This window comes from Elephas maximus, chromosome 11 (genome assembly GCF_024166365.1).
Source record: "Elephas maximus indicus isolate mEleMax1 chromosome 11, mEleMax1 primary haplotype, whole genome shotgun sequence".
NCBI classification, from domain to species: domain Eukaryota; kingdom Metazoa; phylum Chordata; class Mammalia; order Proboscidea; family Elephantidae; genus Elephas; species Elephas maximus.
Genome location: NC_064829.1, coordinates 96,758,793 through 96,776,802, shown reverse-complemented (window position 1 = coordinate 96,776,802; position 18,010 = coordinate 96,758,793). Strand labels below are relative to the sequence as shown.

At 41.7% G+C, this 18,010-nt stretch overlaps 1 protein-coding gene across 1 annotated transcript; it reads right to left on the bottom strand.

Moving 5' to 3' along the window:
* Positions 1-9,448: 9,448 nt before the first annotated feature.
* LOC126086013 (sialic acid-binding Ig-like lectin 6) lies at positions 9,449-17,736 on the bottom strand. The gene is made up of 8 exons (XM_049901972.1): positions 17,620-17,736; positions 17,172-17,543; positions 16,742-17,020; positions 16,500-16,547; positions 15,067-15,321; positions 14,309-14,405; positions 13,902-13,983; positions 9,449-10,054 (listed from the first exon to the last, which is right to left on the bottom strand). The coding sequence occupies exons 1-8, from the start codon at positions 17,654-17,656 to the stop codon at positions 9,875-9,877; spliced, it is 1,350 nt and encodes a 449-aa protein (XP_049757929.1). The 5' UTR covers positions 17,657-17,736; the 3' UTR covers positions 9,449-9,874.
* Positions 17,737-18,010: the final 274 nt, after the last annotated feature.

Here is an 18,010-nt window from a genome sequence, read left to right as displayed (position 1 = left end):
TCTCTGTTGTTGTACCAGTACCTGGCTGTTTTCGCTACTGTGGTGGTATAATAGGTTCTAAAATCAGGTAGAGTAAGGCCTCCCACTTTGTTCTTCTTTTTCAGTAATGCCTTATTTATCCGGGGCCTCTTTCCCTCCCTTATGAAGTTGGTGATTTGTTTCTCCATCTCTTTAAAGAATGTCATTGGAATTTGGATAGGAATTGCATTGAATGTATACACGGCTTTTGGTAGAATAGACATGTTTATAATGTCAAGTCTTCCTATCCATGAGCAAGGTTTGTTTTTCCACTTATGTAGGTCTCTGTTGCTTTCTTGCAGAAGTGTATTATAGTTTTCTTTGTATAAGTCTTTTACATGTCAGGTAAGATTTATTGCTAAGTATTTTATCTTCCTGGGGGCTACTGTAAATGGTATTGATTTGGTGATTTCCTCTATAATGTTCTTTTTGTTGATGTAGAGTAATGCAACTGGTTTTTTTATGTTTATCTTGTATCTTGATACTCTGCTGAACTCTTCTATTAGTTTCAGTAGTTTTCTTGAGGATTCCTTAGGGTTTTCTGTGTATAAGATCATGTCATCTGCAAACAGAGGTACTTTTACTTCTTCCTTGCCAATCTGGATGCCTTTTATTTCTCTAGCCTAATTGCTCTGGCTAGGATCTCCAGCACAAAGTTGAATAAGAATGGTGATAAAGGGCATCTTTGTCTGGTTCCCAATCTCAAGCGGAACGCTTTCAGGTTCTCTCCACTTAGGATGATGTTGGTTGTTGGCTTTGTATAAAAGCCCTTTGTTATGTTGAGGAATTTTCCTTCTATTGCTATTTTGCTGAGAGTTTTTATCATGAATGGGTGTTGAACTTTGTCAAACGCTTTTCTGCATCAATTGATAAAATCGTGTGATTCTTGTCTTTTGTTTTATTTATGTGATGGATTACATTAATTGTTTTTCTAATGTTGAACCATCCCTACATACCTGGAATGAATCGCACTTGGTCATGGTGAGTTTTTTTTTTTAATATGTTGTTCAATTCTATTGGCTAGAATTTTGTTGAGGATTTTTACATCTAAGTTCATGGGGATATAGGTCTGTAATTTTCTTTTTTTGTGGTGTCTTTACCTGGTTTTGGTATCAGGGATATGGTAGGTTCATAGAATGAGTTTGGTTGTATTCCATCTTTTGTATGCTCTGAAATATCTTTAGTAGTAGTGGTGTTAACTCTTCTCTGAAGGTTTGGTAGAACTCTGCAGTGAAGCTGTCCAGGCCAGGGCTTTTTTTGGTTGGGAGTTTTTTGATTACCTTTTCAATCTCTCTTTTTTTTTTTTTTTATGGGTCTACTTGGTTGTTCTATCTCTGTTTCTGTTAGTTTAGGTAGGTATTGTGTTTCTAGGAATTCATCCATTTCTTCTAGATTTTCAAATTTGTTAGAATACAATTTTTCATAGTAATCTCATATGATTCTTTTAATTGTAGTGGGTTCTGTTGTAATATCACCCATCTCACTTCTTATTTGGGTTATTTGCTTCCTCTCCTGTTTTTCTTTTGTCAGTTTGGCCAATGGTTTATCAATTTTGTTGAGTTTTTCAAGAACCAGCTTTTGGTCTTGTTAATTCTTTTAACAGTTTTCTGTTTCTTTTAGTTCAGCTCTAATTTTTATTATTTGTTTTCTTCTGGTGCCTATGGGTTTCTTTTGTTGCTGTCTTTCTATTTGTTCAAGTTGTAGAGATAATTCTTTGATTTTGGCCCTTTCTTCTTTTTGGATGTGTGCATTTATTGATATAAATTGACCTCTGAGCACTGCTTTTGCTGTGTTCCAAAGGTTCTGATAGGAAGTGTTTTCATTCTCATTGGATTCTCTGAATTTCTTTATTCCATCCTTAATGTCTTCCATAATCCAGTCTTTTTTGAGCAGAGGATTGTTCACTTTCCAAGTGTTTGATTTCTTTTTCCTGCTTTTTCTGTTATTGATTTCCACTTTTATGGCCTTATGGTCAGAGAAGATGCTTTGTAATATTTCAATGTTTTGGATTCTGCTAAGGCTTGCTTTATGACCTAATATGTGGCCTGTTCTAGAGAATGTTCCATGTGCACTAGAAAAGAAAGTATAGTTGGTTGCTGTTGCATGGAGTGTTCTGTATATATCTATGAGATCAAGTTGGTTGATTGTGACATTTAGATCTTCCGTGTCTTTACTGAGCTTCTTTCTGGATGTCCTGTCCTTCACGGAAAGTGGTGTGTTGAAGTCTCCTACTATTATTGTGGAGCTGTCTATCTCACTTTTCAGTGCTGATAGAGTTTGTTTTATGTATCTTCCAGTCCTGTCATTGGGTGCTTAAATATTAGTATGGTTATATCCTTCTGGTATATTGTGCCTTTAATCACTATATAGTGTCCTTCCTTATCTTTTATGATGGATTTAACTTTAAAGTTTATTTTGTCAGAAATTAAAATTGCCACTCCTGCTTTTTTGATTGTTGTTTGCTTGATATATTTTTTTCCATCCTTTGAGTTTTAGTTTGTTTATGTCTCTAAGTCTAAGGTGTGTCTCTTGTAGGCAGCATATAGATGGATCATGTTTTTTTAATCCATTCTGCCATGCTCTGTCTCTTTATTGGTGCATTTAGTCAATTTACATTCAGCATAATTATGGATAGGTATGAATTTAGTGCTATCATTTTGCTGTCTTTTTTTGTGTGTTGTTGACAGTTTCTTTTTCCCACTTAAATTTATGTGCTGAGTAGATTATCTGTTGTTCTTTCCTCATATTCCTTGTCATTGATTTTGTTTCTGCTGAGTCTCTATTTTTTTTCTTGTATTTTATTTTGATGAGTAGGATAGTTTATCTCCTTTGTGGTTACCTTATTATTTACCCCTATTTTTCTAAATTTAAACCTAACTTTTATTTCTTTGTAACGCCTTTTCTTCCTCTCCATTTGAAATATCTATGACTACACTTCTTAGTCCCTCTTTATTGTTTTAATGTTGTTTTTTTTATGTAATAACATTGCTGTTCCCCTGTTTTAAGCTTTTTTTTTTTTTTAATCTTGCTTTGTTTTTTTTATTTCCCTGTCTGGGTTGACTTCTGATTGCTCTGCCCAGTGTGCTAATCTTGGGTTAATACCTGATATTACTGATTTTCTGACAAAAGGACTCCCTTTAGTATTTCTTGTAGTTTTGGTTTGGTTTTTACATATTCCCTAAATTTCTGTTTATCTGGAAATGTCCTGATTTCACCTTCATATTCAAGAGACAGTTTTGCTGGATATATGATTATTGGTTGGCAATTTTTTTCCTTCAATTTTTTAAATAAGTCTTCCCATTGCCTTCTTGCCTGCATGGTTTCTGCTGAATAAAAAAGAATAGTCTGAGTTTATTCTTATTGGCTCTTCTTTGTAGGTGACTTTTCATTTATCCCTAGCTGCTCTTAAAATTCTCCCTTTAACTTTGGCTTTGGCAGGTTTGATTATAATACGTCTTGGGGACTTTCTTTTAATATCTACCTCATGTGGAGTTCGATGAGCATCTTGGATAGATATCTTCTAATCTTTCACAATATCAGGGAAGTTTTCTGCCAACAAATCTTCAACAATTTTCTCTGTATTTTCTGTTATCCCTCCCTGTTCTGGTACTTCAATCACTCGTAGGTTATTAGTTTTGATAGAGTCCCACACGATTCTTAAGGTTTCTTCATTTTTAAAAAATTCTTTTATCTGATTTTTTTTCAAGTATATTAGTGCCAAGTGATTTATCTTCAAGTTCAAAAATTCTGGCTTCTACTTGCTCAATTCTGCTCCTCTGACTTTCTACTGAGTTATCTACTTCTGTAATTTTATTGTTAATCTTCTGAATTTCTGATTGCTGTCTGTCTATGGATTTTTCCAGCTTATTTAATTTTTCATTATGTTCCTGAATAATCTTTCTAATATCTTCAATTACTTTATCTGTGGTTTCCTTGGCTTATTCTGCGTATTACCTCTTTTCTTTCCTGATGTCTTGAAGTGTTCTGTATATTAAACTTTTATATTTTGCCTCTGGTAATTCCAGTAATGCACTTTCGTCTAGAAGATTACTGGGTTCTTTGTTTTGAGAGCTTGTTGAGGTGGTCATGGTCTGTTTCTTTATGTGACTTGATATTGACTGTTGTCTCTGAGCCATCTATAAGTTATTGTATTAGTTTATGCTTGCTTACTGTGGCGTAGTTTCTTACTTTGTTTTGTTTTGATGTGCCCCAATGGGTTGCTTGAGTAGCTAGCTTGATTATTTTCTCCTTTGGAGCTCTGACATCCTGTCCTCAGCTGGTTAGAGCTGTTATCAGGTATATCAGTCTAGGAGTCCATTCATTTTTCTTCTATGAAATCAGCTCAGGTGTCCAGGTAGCTGCTTATCAAGTGTGTGGTACAGGCTCTGTCCTACAGTCTTAGAGGGGCAGGGGTGATTGGTGTATGAACTGGTATCTGGTTGCAGCTGGGGGTCATCCTCTGAACAAGGCAGGGGGCTGAGAACCAACCCGTGAGTGTCTCTGAGGGAAATAAGTCCCTGTTCCCTAGTTCGTGCAGGTGGGTGGGTTCTGCAGATGGACCATGGGTGCCGAATGCTTTTGATGTAAGGACTGGGAGGTACCAGTTATCCTTGGACCCCTGTCACGGGTGACTGGGTGACCTGAGTGGAGCTAGCAGTCCTTAAGCCCCTGATGTGGGTAGGTGAGGACCCTATTTAATAGGCAAAGCAATGTCAAACATCAAACACACACCTCTCCACCACACAGCTGAAATGGTTGGAATCTGCCAATGAGGGCCTATTCTCCTGAAATAGGCCCACACAAGTCCATGCAGAGGGGAAAGGTGCACAAAGTCCATGGATCATTTATGCTTGGACAGGAGCCACTTCTGTCCTGAGCTCCCCTAGTTAGTGGAGCTGGCAAATTATCTTTTCCCCCAATTGCAAATTTTTCCCTTCTCCAAGGCTGGGAGGATGGCTCTAGGTGCTCAACAGGGCCTATCTTAGGCCCAGGGAATTCAGCCGCTGACGTCAGTTTGGGGGTGGGGGGGCACAGTAAAATATACGCAAGTACTTAGGTTTTACCAAAAGCGCCATTTTTCTCTGGTTCCAGAGGTATGAGTAGGCTGTGTGGTTGGCTGCTTCTCCCTGAGGAAACTGCATCCAAATGCTAGTACGAGCCCGCCACCCCTGCTCCAGAAATGATGCCTGAGGGCTCCCCGAAATTCAGGTCCGGTAACTCTTCTCCACCTGTGAACCATCTCTTCCTCCCCCGTCCCTCTCTTCATTTCCTAAGCTTGCCTTTGATGCTCAGAGCTCCTAGCTTGTCATAAATATACTCATTTCACTTGTTTTTTCAGGTCTTTGTTCTAAAGAGGGCTCTCCAGAAGCATCTGTCTATTCTGCCATATTGGCTCTGCCTCCACCTGACCTACTTTTGATGGACATTTGGATCTTTTCTAGTTTTGGGCTCTTATAAAGAGAACTGTATAAAGACTCTTGTATTTGATTTCTGATGCCCATGTATATGCATTTCTATTACAAAATATGTAGGCACCAGATCACTTAGTAAAGTTTTCCAAACAGATTTCCAACTTGGTTGTGAAAAGTTACATTACTATCATCAGGATATGGTTGTTTTAGTCAGCTATTGTTACATAACAAACCACTCCAAAATGTAAAACAGGAGTATGCTATCATATTTCATAGTTCTTTGAGATGACGGGGCTTAGCTGGGTGGTTGTCACTCGGGGTCTCAGGATGGCAGCTGGGGATAAGTCAGCTGGGTGAGACCTTCAAGACTGCCTATTCAAATAAAAAAAAGTTGGCAGTTAATGTTCACTATCAGTTGGGAGCTCAGCTACCACTGGACCACAGAGGCTGCACATGGCCTTTTTGTGTATCTTGGACTCCTCTCAGCATAGTGGCTGGGTTATGAGAGGGGGGATGAAAAGATTCAGCACTCCAAGACACCCAGACAAAAGCTTCAAATCTTCTTGTGTCCTATCCTTGGATGTTACACTTGTCACTGTCCTCACTCTCTGGGTTTATCTTCCTTTTTATGTCCTTTAATTTGCATAAAACATTCTTTTGTAAATTCTTTAGAATTTTCTACAGCCATTATAATCATGTCACCTGCAAATAAAGGAAGTTTTAATTTTTTTTCTAAACTGACTGCCTTTTACTTCTTTCCTTCTGTACTTCACTGTAAATAAGAGAAAAATGTTCAACAGAAGCTGTGAGAACAGATATTCTTGCCTTGATCCCATCCTTATGGGGAGAGTTTTCAATATGTTACCATTAATTATGATGCTAGAAGCAGGTTTTTCATATATGCCCTTGATCAGATTGAAGAAGTTCTCTTCTAGTTCTAAGTTCTTGAGTTTTTAAAAAATCGTAAATGTCCACTAATTTTTTCAAATGCTTTTTCTGCGTAATTGACAGACATATACGACTTTTTTCTTTTATGATTTTAAGGGGGTGAATGATGCTGATTTTTGAATGTTAAGCTTCACTTGGTCATGATGTATCATGTACATTATACATGTTGAGTTAAATTTGCTAATATTTAAGAATTTTTCTATGTTCATGAAGAGTATTGGTCTGCAATTGTCTTTTCTTGTAATCTCCTGGTCAAGTTTTTGTATCAGCCTTACACTTTCCCTCCTGATATGAGGTTTTCTCCTCCTTTATTTAGTAAGAAAGCTTGGGGAAATTTGGCATTACTTCTTCCTTATGTGTTTCATATAATTCCACAAGCAATGACATCATGATTAATTAAATTATCACCTGTGGTTGATTGCGATGAAGTGACTATGAACCAAGTACCTTGAAGGACAAAGTGACTACTGTTATTCATTGCTATAGTGGCGATAATGTCTACAAAGACTAAGTGGTGGACTCTCTGACTCTGCCTGTACTGTAAAAATAGAAACAAAGCAAATTATAAGCTCAGGTCTAATCTATTAGGTCACATCATAGTCAAAAACTACATAATTTGGATTTTTGAGGAAATATATACTATGTTTTATCAATTGCTCTAAACTATTTACCAAATACACTCTTAAGGCTTCAAGTTTTGAGGTAATTGCAGTGCAAGGGAAAGCTCTGAAACAAATCAAGACTGTAGAGTAAGAAACTTTAGAGCTTGGGGTTCATAAGTCAGAATATCAAATTATACTTGTATTACCTGTGACAACTGAGAATGCTATAGGCAGTCTCTAGTTAGCCCTGTGGTGCAGAACTCTAGGATCTTGTTTAAAACCTACTTTCTGTTTTTGTTCGTTTGTTTGTTTGTTTTAGAACACATTGGTCCTTTTGAAAAAAGCTCCTGACCCTGGTAGAGACTGAATGCCTGGCCGTAGGATATCAAATGAATATACGATCTGAACTGCCTGTCATGAACTAGGTGTTACATGACACACCAAGCCAAAAGGTTGGGCATCTACAGCAGAAATCCATTTTCAAGTGAAATGTGTATATGACACTAGGCTTCAGCAGTTCCAAAAACACAAATAAGTCACCTGAGTAAAAAAAAATTCCTACACCACCTGCTCCTGGTATACTGTCCTATCTATGTGAAATAGGATCTACAATCTGAAGGACAGTTCCTTAGGACCACTGTCTGAGGAAGAAAACGTTCCATCTTGTTTTGCGAATGGTTCCTCACAATATGCTGGCACAGCTGGAAGTGGGCTATTATAAACTCAAATACCGTAAACCTGAGAGACAGTGCTGAAGGGAAATTACCCTAGAGATGAAATTTCATTAGTGCATTTGGTTGTTCTTTTCATCTGAACTCAGAGATGGCCAGAAATACAGATCCACACTGAATCATGGCTGAAGATTTGGGTAACATATTTTTCCATTTTGTAAAAATATCTCATTTAAGGAAGTGAGTGTAAAAATGGCATGGCAGCTGTGTCTGACTTCCTCTAACTTCACAAGGGGGAAGGAGAATCAAGATCAACAAACCAAGATCAATTTCGGTGAGGCAGAGGTCAGATATGCCTGCTTTTTCCACCATCTTTACCAATTCTGATACCAACCATCCCTCCCATGGCACTCTCTACTTCTCTACTGAAATCAATAGCTCATTGTAATGGCCACACAGAACTCAGAGAGAATACTTGATCCAGTTCTTCCACCAGGACATCTTCTTCTCAGCTGTGCCCACAGCCATGCCTCTCTGTGGCCCCTTGGCTTCAGCCCTGCTCAGACAAGTGTTACAAAGCTCTTTTAGCTCTGCTGATAGCTTCCCTGAGGCCCCCCACTCCACCAGTAAGTTTTGGCCTAAAGGTGCTCAGCTCTAGCTCTGTGGACTAGCAAACCTTGCGGAACCAAGTGTCCTGAGGCCCCCTACCCCTCCAGTAAGTCTCCTGCCTGAAGGCACTCAGCTTTCTCACCCTGTGGACCAGAAAGCCCACCACACCATCTCCTACTGGTCTCCTGCCAGTCTCCTAGCTCTGCTACCTCTGCTGTTGCCATTTCTCTGCTGCTGCTTTTCACCGTCTTGCCATCTTCAGTGTTACACCTCTCTCTCCATCTGTCTCCTGGTTCCAGGAGCTTCTTAGCACAAGGATCCCAGGTCCAAAGGACCCACTCCATTCCTGGTTGTTCTTTCTTGGTGGTGGTGAGGTTCTCTCTTTCTTGCTTCTGAGGTGGCTTATTTCAAACCTAGCAAGATGGCAAAACTGACCAATCCCTGTTTTAGGGTTCCAGAGACATTATCGGCATGGTCCCACCCAGTCACTTGCATGGGAGATACAAGACCACGGCGAGAAAAGCCGTACAAAATGCAATCCATTGTAGCACATGAATAGTTTTAATATATTTCACCTTGAGTCTTAAAACATTTTCATTGAGTATTACATAAACTAACATTTATTTCTTCCATGACATAAAAGATAACTTTCTATTGTATTCAGACTTTCAATATTTCTACTGATAAATCAACTCTCAGACTAACTGTGGTTTTTTCAGTATAATCTGCCTCTTCCTCCTGCCCCTGCAGCTAATCTTAAGAATTTCTCTTAGTCATTGTTTTTTATTGGTGTTCTGCAGTTCCACTGAAATAACAGAAGCTTGGAGATCTAAAAGGTAAGTGCTAGAATTGACATGGAATATGGGTAACCAGTGAGAAATGAGGTTGGAGAGGTTTGCATGGACAAGGTCATGGAGTCTTGAATAGAAAGATGAAGGATAGGAACTTTATTTGGGTGACTCACGGAGGAGTTTTGAGATGGGGTGACACAGAAAGCGGGTGCTGTGGCCTCTGGGATTTACCCCTCCGAGACTTAGGAAAAATTGCCACCATAAACTTTCTGTTCAGGAAAGAAAAAGCTAGCACTTACTGACCACATACTTTGTGTCAGGACTTTTGTGAGCTGTTTTATATGTGCTCTTTCATTGACCTTTCACAGTAACCTGGTTACCTGTTGCTATCAAGCCGATTCCAACTCATAGTGACATCGTGTGTGCAGAGTAAAACTCCACTCCACAGGGTTTTCAAGGCTGTGGACTATCGGAAGCAGATAGGCAGAGCTTTCTTGAGAGGTGCCTCTGGGTGGGTTTGAATCACCAATCTTTTAGTTAGTAGTCAAACAATCATTTGAGCCATCCAGCGACTGACTCCAAATAACCTGGTTACATAGAACTTACTTGCCTGCTTTACAGAGCTGTAAAGTGAGGCACACAGGTACAATGTGACTTGCTCATTAAGTGACATAATGGATCTGAACTCACGTCTCTTGGACAGAATCCACATATGCCAGAACATTCATGTAGTCCATCACCAAGAAGTCCATTCAGTTTTAAAGATTCAAAACCTGAGAGAGGCCATGTACTTTCCACTCAAGGCTATGGCTTTGAGCATTTCCTCATTTGTGTGTCATTATCTCTGCATATTCAATGTCAGTGTCCTTCTGTTCCTGCAGCCTCAGCTTCTTAAAGTTGAGGGATGCATAGTGGAGCTCTTGTTTCTCTCTTGAGATAGGGCCAGCCCCAGCAGGGCCTCGGTGGTCTGAAGGAATGCCTATCAGGAACTGGTGCTGGAGTCCCTGAGGGTAAAGAAGAGAATGGATTGAGATCAAGGCAGTGGGGTTTAGGATAAAGCAGCGAAGGACCAGAAAGAAACTGGGAGTGATGAACGCTTTGTCATTTATCCATTCATTTATTCAAAAATACCTAATAATTCAGATTGGCCAGCCCTTACTGAGTGCTTATACTAATCACATTATGTTCTCAAAAAAATGCTGTGGAGAGGATAGTCTTATCATTGTCATCTTCAAAATTAAAAAACAAAAAACCGAAGCTAGGAGAGTTTATATACATTGCTTGAAGACACATTCATATATAAATGCACCATTGAGTCAAGAGTCAAAACCAGTACTTTCCAACTACAGAGCCTGCCATCTTATTAATTGCCTGGTAGTGTGCTCAGTGCTCGACGTAGAGTGATGATGAATGTAGACACAGTTTCTGATATTGTGCAGCGGATGGCTTTCTAGCAGAGGCTCTTATTAAATAAATAGAAAACTAATGCATTTCAAGTCATAAGTTTGAGATGGTAGATATTTTGAAACATAAATCAGGGGTAGGGGTGGCATAACTCATTCCTGGACAGGTACTAGAAGACAGACAGAGACCAAGCCCTGAAGTAAAGGTGATAACCAGAGACCCTCTCCTATATTTGCCCATCCCTTGATACCTTCTAGAAGAATGGATAGAAGCTCTGGAGAAAGAGCTTCAGAAAATCTGTATAGTGATTTCCTTGAGTCTTTGGCTGAATATTCAGCTGCACATGCATACTATGAGATGCCATAAATCTGATTTAAAAAACATGCTATTTGAGAAAGAACGATTATGGGGAAAATAGAGTAAAGATTAATCTAAACTCACCCTAACAAAGCTTGTATTAAAACTTTGAATGGGTGAAGATGATCCAGAAGTAAATTAACTGACTGCCAGTGGAAAGCTTAACAATCTTTAAAGGAATCCTAGAATATCCAGATAATCAACTATATAACATAACATCCAGCATCCTTCCCCAAATTACTGAATATTCAAAGAAGCTACAAAATATGAGCTATGACAAGTATAGAAGCAGTCACTAGAAACAGTTTCCAACATTTCAGAAATGAAGAAATTTTAAGACAGGTATTAATAAATATGTTCAAGGAATAAACAGAAGCAGAAGCTCCATGCAGAAATCATGAAATCAGACATCCACTTCATACAATACAGACAACTCAACTCTGGAATAATTAAGACCTAAATTATCTAAATGCCAAAAGCAAAAAAACTTTAAATTTTTGTGTAAAATATAGGTGAATATGTTTCTGATCTTAGGGCAGGAAATATTTTCTTTAAAAAGACACCAAATCACTCAACATATAAGTTTTAATTAATACGACTGTATCAAAAATAAAGGCTTAGGTTCAGCAAGTCACCTTAAGAAAAGCAAAATGACAAGCTACACACTGGAAAAAGTTATTTGTAATACACGTAAATTACATAAGCTGGTATTAAAACTATGTAATGACTTCCTACAGATTAGTAAGGAAAGGACAAACTACCAACACTAAAAATGGGCAATAGCCATGAGCAGGGGAGAGGTAGACATTTATGTGTTCTTGACACCATAAAAACACATAAATAAAAGCAAAATATTTAGTAATCAGGAAAGTGTAAATGAAGAGCTCAATGTGCTATGCCAGTTTTATTAGCAAAAATGAGAAGTCTGAGAAATCAAGTGTTGGAAAGAATGTGAATCAATAAACCACCTTAGATGTAGTTGGTGGGAATGTATATTGGTCCACCATGTTGAAAAACCATTGGCATTACCTTGTTAAGATGGACATTTTTTTACCGTGATCTAGCAATTTAGTTCTTAGATACGTGACCAAGAAACTCCTGCGCATGAACACACCGAGACGTGAAATAATAATGTTTGTAACAGCCACACCTGGAAATAGTCTAAATAATCATCGACACGAGACCAGATAAATAAATTGTGTTGTAATAGCACGATATATTTATTATATGGCAATAAAAACTAATGAACTACATCTACATATAACAATGTGGATGGATCTTAATAATGTAAACTGGTGCCAAAAGACTACATTGAGCATAATGCACTTTTTACAAAGTCTGAAATAAACAAATATAATCAATACATTATGCATTGCCATTGACTCAATTCCAACTCATAGCAACCCTCTAGGACAGAGTAGACCTGCCCCACATGGTTTCTAAGGAACATTGGTGGACTCAAACTGCTGATCTTTTGGTTAGCAGCTGCAGCTCTTAACCACTAAGTCACCAGTGTTTCCAATCAATATATTGCTATTGTGTAATTCCATGAGCGCGAGAGGCGGGAGAGGTAACAGCTATGGAATAATAAACAGAATTCAGGATAGAGGCTACTCAAGAAGGAGGTAGCTAGAGGGTTGGGAAGAGAAGAAACACACAGGTAGATGCAACCTATTATCAGCAGTCTCATTCTTGGATTGAGTAAGGGGTTAATGGTTTATATTATAAAGGAAAAAAAAAAGAAGATAGAAGAGGTCCATGAGTAGATGAATCATAACAGAATATCATGAACCAAGCATTGCTGCTGATTTAATGACTGATGTAATTGACCTGCTATGAATTAAATATACACATGTACATGTGAGAAGGGGCTCTAGTGCTGCAGTGGTTAAGAGTTTGGCTGCTAGCCAAAAGGCTGCACTTCAATTTCACCAGCCACTCCTTGGAAACATTAAAGGACCGTTCTACTTTGTAGTATATGGTTCCTATGACTCAGAATCAACTCAAAGGCAACGAATGTTTTTTCACCTATGAGGAGGAGCCCTGGTGGCAAAATGGTTAAGTACTCAGCTGCTAACCAAAAAGCTGGAGGTGGAAACCCCCCAGTGGCTCTGCAGGAGAAAGACCTGCAGTCTGCTCACATGAAGATTACAACCTAGAAAACCCTATGGGGAAGATCTACTCTGTCACATTGGGTTGAGATGAGTTGAAATCTACTCGATGGTGTCCTACAACAACAACACATGTGAGAGGTGTTGGGAACAGGGTGCGTAGAGTTGGCCAACAGGACCCTGTAATGGACCCATCCCTTTTTCTTGGGGAGGCCCTAGCATGGAAGGGGACAGGCCTGTGTTTGCAATTATGACACAGTGAGCCTCACAAAACAGGGATGTACTCTGGGATGCTGGTACACAGAGGAGAGGGTATTGGCCTCTTGCTCAGAAGGGGTTGGCCGCAGTTTCCACAGGGAAAGGATAATATTTCATTTGCATTTTGAATAATACACATGATTTTGCCAGTAGAACTAGTGACCTAGTCAGTGGCAAGTCTAGAGGAGGGGACATTGTTACTGCAGAGCCAGGTCTGATCAGGAAAATTGAGAACAGTGAGGTGGAGCACAATGCAAAGGCATGGAGGGGAGGAAACGGATTGAAGAGGGCATGATACTATGCCAAAGAATTTGGCGTCTTCTCCAAGCTATAGGGAGCTGACAGAGACATCTTAACCATAGAAACTATGGAGGGACTAGACAATAATTATTTCTGAAAGATTTTCCCAGTGGCCTGTATTGAGAACAGATGGGGGCAAGAACATTCAGTGGGCTCCGGGATCCAGGAGGGAGATGATGAAACCTCAGTGAGCATAGGAGTAAAAGGTGAAGGAGACCAGTCTGACTTCTATCTGGAAAGAAGGATAGAACTTGATAATTTATAGTCTCTACGGAATGAGACTAAAATGAAAAGAACCCCCTGGTCTCCAGATGAGGGACTCTTGGGTGGAAAATGCTAAGTGTTGAATGCTAATAGGGAAGGGCCTAAGGGTGGTGTCCAAAAGGGGTAATGCTGAATAAGAGGTGTCCCTATCACTCACCCATGATCCTGAACCCAAGACCGGGTTCACATCATTCATGTCTTCCACTGTCTTAGCTGCTTTCTTCTTCTGAGTCTTCAATCTGAGGGAAAAGCCCAGAGCTTTTCAGCCTTATTATTTGGGACCTGGAGTAGGTAGATCATTCCCCTACTCCCTATGAAGAACATGGAAATGGAGACTGGGATAGATGAAGAAGGGTCTAGTCTCCAGGTTCTCCTCTTAACCCAAGAGCTGGACTAGAAGTTTGAAGGAGATCCCAGATTGGTCCAACTGATCATAGGTGGAAGCCTCCAGTCCTTCCTAATTATTCCAGGTTCCTCCAGCTCAGATTTTCTCAGACTGTACAACCTGCTTAACCACTGCACCCCAGGTGTCTCCCTCCATCCCAGGAGCCCGCTCACTCTCACCTGAAGATGAGGAAAAGACAGAGACAAATCAGGGCCATGCCACCAGCTCCTCCAGCAACTCCAAGGACTTCTGAACCTGACCTGGGTTCTGGTTTCCCTACAGATAATTCGAGGCTCGATTAAATACCAATCCCAACACATGGCATCCTTCCAACCATCCACTCCTCTCTGCCCTCAATTAGTTTGTCTGATGCCCACCCAGGGCTCAGTTACTTGGCATCCCATTGTTCTGTAGACCCTGAGCCAGCCTCTTCACAACACACCGCACATCCCCACCAGCCAAAGGACTGAGGGTCTTATCCCCAGCCACTCCTGTCTTGGCCTTGGGTCCTCTCCTCCAATGTCCACCTCTCTAGGGATGGGGCTCCTCTTCCACTGAAGACCCTTAACCTGGCAGCAGCAGAACAGTGATGCTCTAGGCTCCATGGACATTCTGGGCCTCACAGCAGAGTCTGAGGCCAAGACTGAGTCCAGCACTGAGGCTCAGGTGCTGTTGGCCCAGGGCTCTGAGGAGCTCGAAGTGACTATGAAGGACGTGTTGCTGCTATTCCCCTCCACCAGCCCATTCCCAACCAGCCTGTGCAAGGAGAAGGCCGATTAGGCTCAGGCAGAGCAGCTGCAGCACAGACCCTCAGCTTCCCAGAGCAGAAGGGACTGAGAAGCTGTGGGGGATCTGTGAGGAGGAAGGAGAGGGTTTAGCATGGGACTGTTTTGTCTCTAATACCATGGAGTCCTTCTCCAGGTGCCTCCAAACTCACAGTGAACAGAGACATTCAGAAAAACATGCTGGGAGCCCAGGTGGTTTTGAGCTCGGCAGGTGAACACTCCTCCTCCAGTCCCTGCTTGAGGCAGCTCCATGTATCCAGTGTTAGAGATGACAGAAGCATTCAGGCTTGAGGACTCCCAGAACCAGCTAAGCTCTGCAGGGGGATTGCTATCAGCAACACAGACCAGATGCAGGGGCTGGCCCTCCAGGGCGAGAAAAGATGAGGCATTTCCCAGGATGTTGAGGGCTTTGGGAGAAAGAGAAATATATGGAAAGAGAGAAAAAGAAATACAGAGAGAGAGAGGAATACGGAGAGAGAGATGAAGAAAGACAGAAATACACAGATAGATGGAGAGAGGGAGAGAGATGACGAAAGAGAGAAATATGGAGAGAGAGAGGTAGAGAGAGATACAGGGAAAGAGAGAGAGAGAGAGCGAGCACTATGGGATGCTAACAGCCCTGTCCTCCTCTCTGCCAGGGTCAAGCCTAGTGTCTCTCTCCTTCCGTGGTATCCACACTAGCCCTGGGGATGTGGGTAGAGTCCAGGCCTCAGGCCTTCAGAAGAGGCCCAGATCATTTTCCTAGAGTTATCCCAGCTGCCTGACTGATGGAGGACAGAGGACCTCAAACAGGCATACAGTAGACAAATGCAGTTAATGGGCTAAGGAAAAACTCAAGGAACACCAGGAAGAGGAAAAACATCAGAGAAGAGGGTGAAGTGAGAGGGTAGGACGGGTTCTGTTTGAACTGGCAAAAGAGAATTGTGGGTGAGCAAAAGACTGACTTCCAGAAGTTGACAAGAGTGGGGGGCTTTGTCCCTCTGCTCTCCCTTGTCAGCTGGTGTTATGGTATTGAATTGCATCTCCCAAAAATATGTCTTGTAAATCCTAACCTCTGCTTCTGGTTATAATCCCATTTGTGAGTGGGCTATGTTTGTTATCTTAATGAGGCAGAATTAGGTTATGTTAATGATGATTAGGTTTTGTTTTTTACATTAATGAGGCTAGATTAGAGTGTGTCTTGTGTCAATCCGTTTTGAAGTATAAAAGGTATTAAACAAGCAAGCTATGTAGCCGAGATGGAGGAAGAGAGATGCCAAGTCACATGAAGATCACCCAGGAGCAGAAGCTCAAAGAGAAAAGGCCATGAACAGAGCCAAGCCAAAAGAGACAGAAAGTTTTCCCCTAGAGCTGAAATCTGGCTTTGGACTTCTAGCCTCCTAAATTATAAGAAATAAATTTTTGTTTGTTAAAACCACCCACCTGTGGGTATTTCTGTTATAGCAGCACTAGATAACTAAGACAACTGGTTTCTTCTACACCATGCAGTCCTTGGTTAGTTGGAGCTCTGAGACCTAAGGTCTGTCCTGAGCTGGCAAAGACTCTGCTTCTATCCCAGCCCCGGAGATGAGAAGTTCTTTCCTACCTGTGCTGTTTCCTTGGGAGACTGTGAGGACCATGTTCTGTGGAGCATCTGGAACAGAAGATGTGGCAACCTCATCATCCATGGTGAGAAATGAGTGGTCATTGGGCCTTTCCCTCAGAAGCCATAGAAACAGGTAAGGAGGTTCCTTCCTGCTTGGCTACCAGGTTCCAGTCATCAAGCCCTGCCAGCCCCACCATGGCCCCACACACTCAGTTACCCAGGCATCCCCACCCAGCACTCACAGGAAATATTGAGCTGGATGGTCCTCTTTACAGTCACTCCAACTGCAGGGAAGGTCACCTGACATGTGAGGCTGGTGCCATGATCCTGGGGTCTTGGGGAAAGGGTGAGCACTGAGGAGAGGTGGGTCCGGGGGCCCAAGGAGGTGAGGGCTGCTGAGTTCCAGGAGAAGATGGGGGGCGTCCCCTGCTCACAGGCCCAGGGCACAGTGCAAGTCAGATTCCTGGGGTGGCCAGACTCCAGGATTCCTGGGATCTGGACGTTGGGTGATTGAGTCAGGGCTGGGGAGGAAACAGGGGAGATGACAGCTCCTCAGCATGTTGTCTGCCAGACCCAGGGTCTTGTCATAATGGTCTCCATCCCCATGGGGAACAGAACCATGTATTTTCTACTTCTCATATACCACACCCTTTTCCTCGGCCCCTCTGGTACCTGTCACCTTCAGAGAGAACATCTTATCTCCATATGCGTATCCGTGAAAATGATTATCAGTTCGGAAGGAGTATGTCCCACTGTCCTCCATTTTGACATCTCTGATGCTCAGGGAGCAGTTGTTGACCCAGGGATCCCCAAGAAGGAAGAATCGGCCCTTGGTCCTTTCCTGCACCTTCTGTCCTTGTTTGTTTGTGGCCACTAGAAGACCTTGGTTTTTACTCTTTCCTTCCTGGAACCAAAACATGTGGTGGTATGCATAGGAATAACTAAGGTAGGAAAATTTACAGGGCACAAGGACACACAGGCCCTCCTGCACTGTCACAGATTCCTGCAGTTCCAGCTCGATTTTCCAACTCCGAGTAAGGGATCCTAGGAGAGAGAGAGACTCAGCTTCAAGCTCAAGAAATCCCCTTAGCGGAACCCCTCACCCCCTCAGCCCACTCACCTCCCCACAGCAGGGGCAGCAGCAGCAGTGGCAGCATCTCTGGCCCCTGCCTAAGGGAGTCTGCCTTCCGGAGTCCCTCTGAAAGGGAAAAGGAAAGCCACAGATACTGAAGGGCAGAGGAAGCCTGGGCAGGAAGACAGTGGTGACAACAAAATGTAAAAGAGAAAAACCTCAGAAGAGGAACTTTAGACTCAGTTGAGATTGGTTATTCGAGATTATCCAATTCCATTTCTGCACGTCACGGATTAACTCTGAGGCTCAGAGGAGGCAAGAAGCATGTCCTGCTTAAGGCAGCAATGAAAGACAGGAGCCCCCAAGTCCTGCCTCCTGGTCTTGTGCACAATGGTCTGTTCTGGGGAAGTAGGGACCACCTGGCCAGACCCCTCGGAGT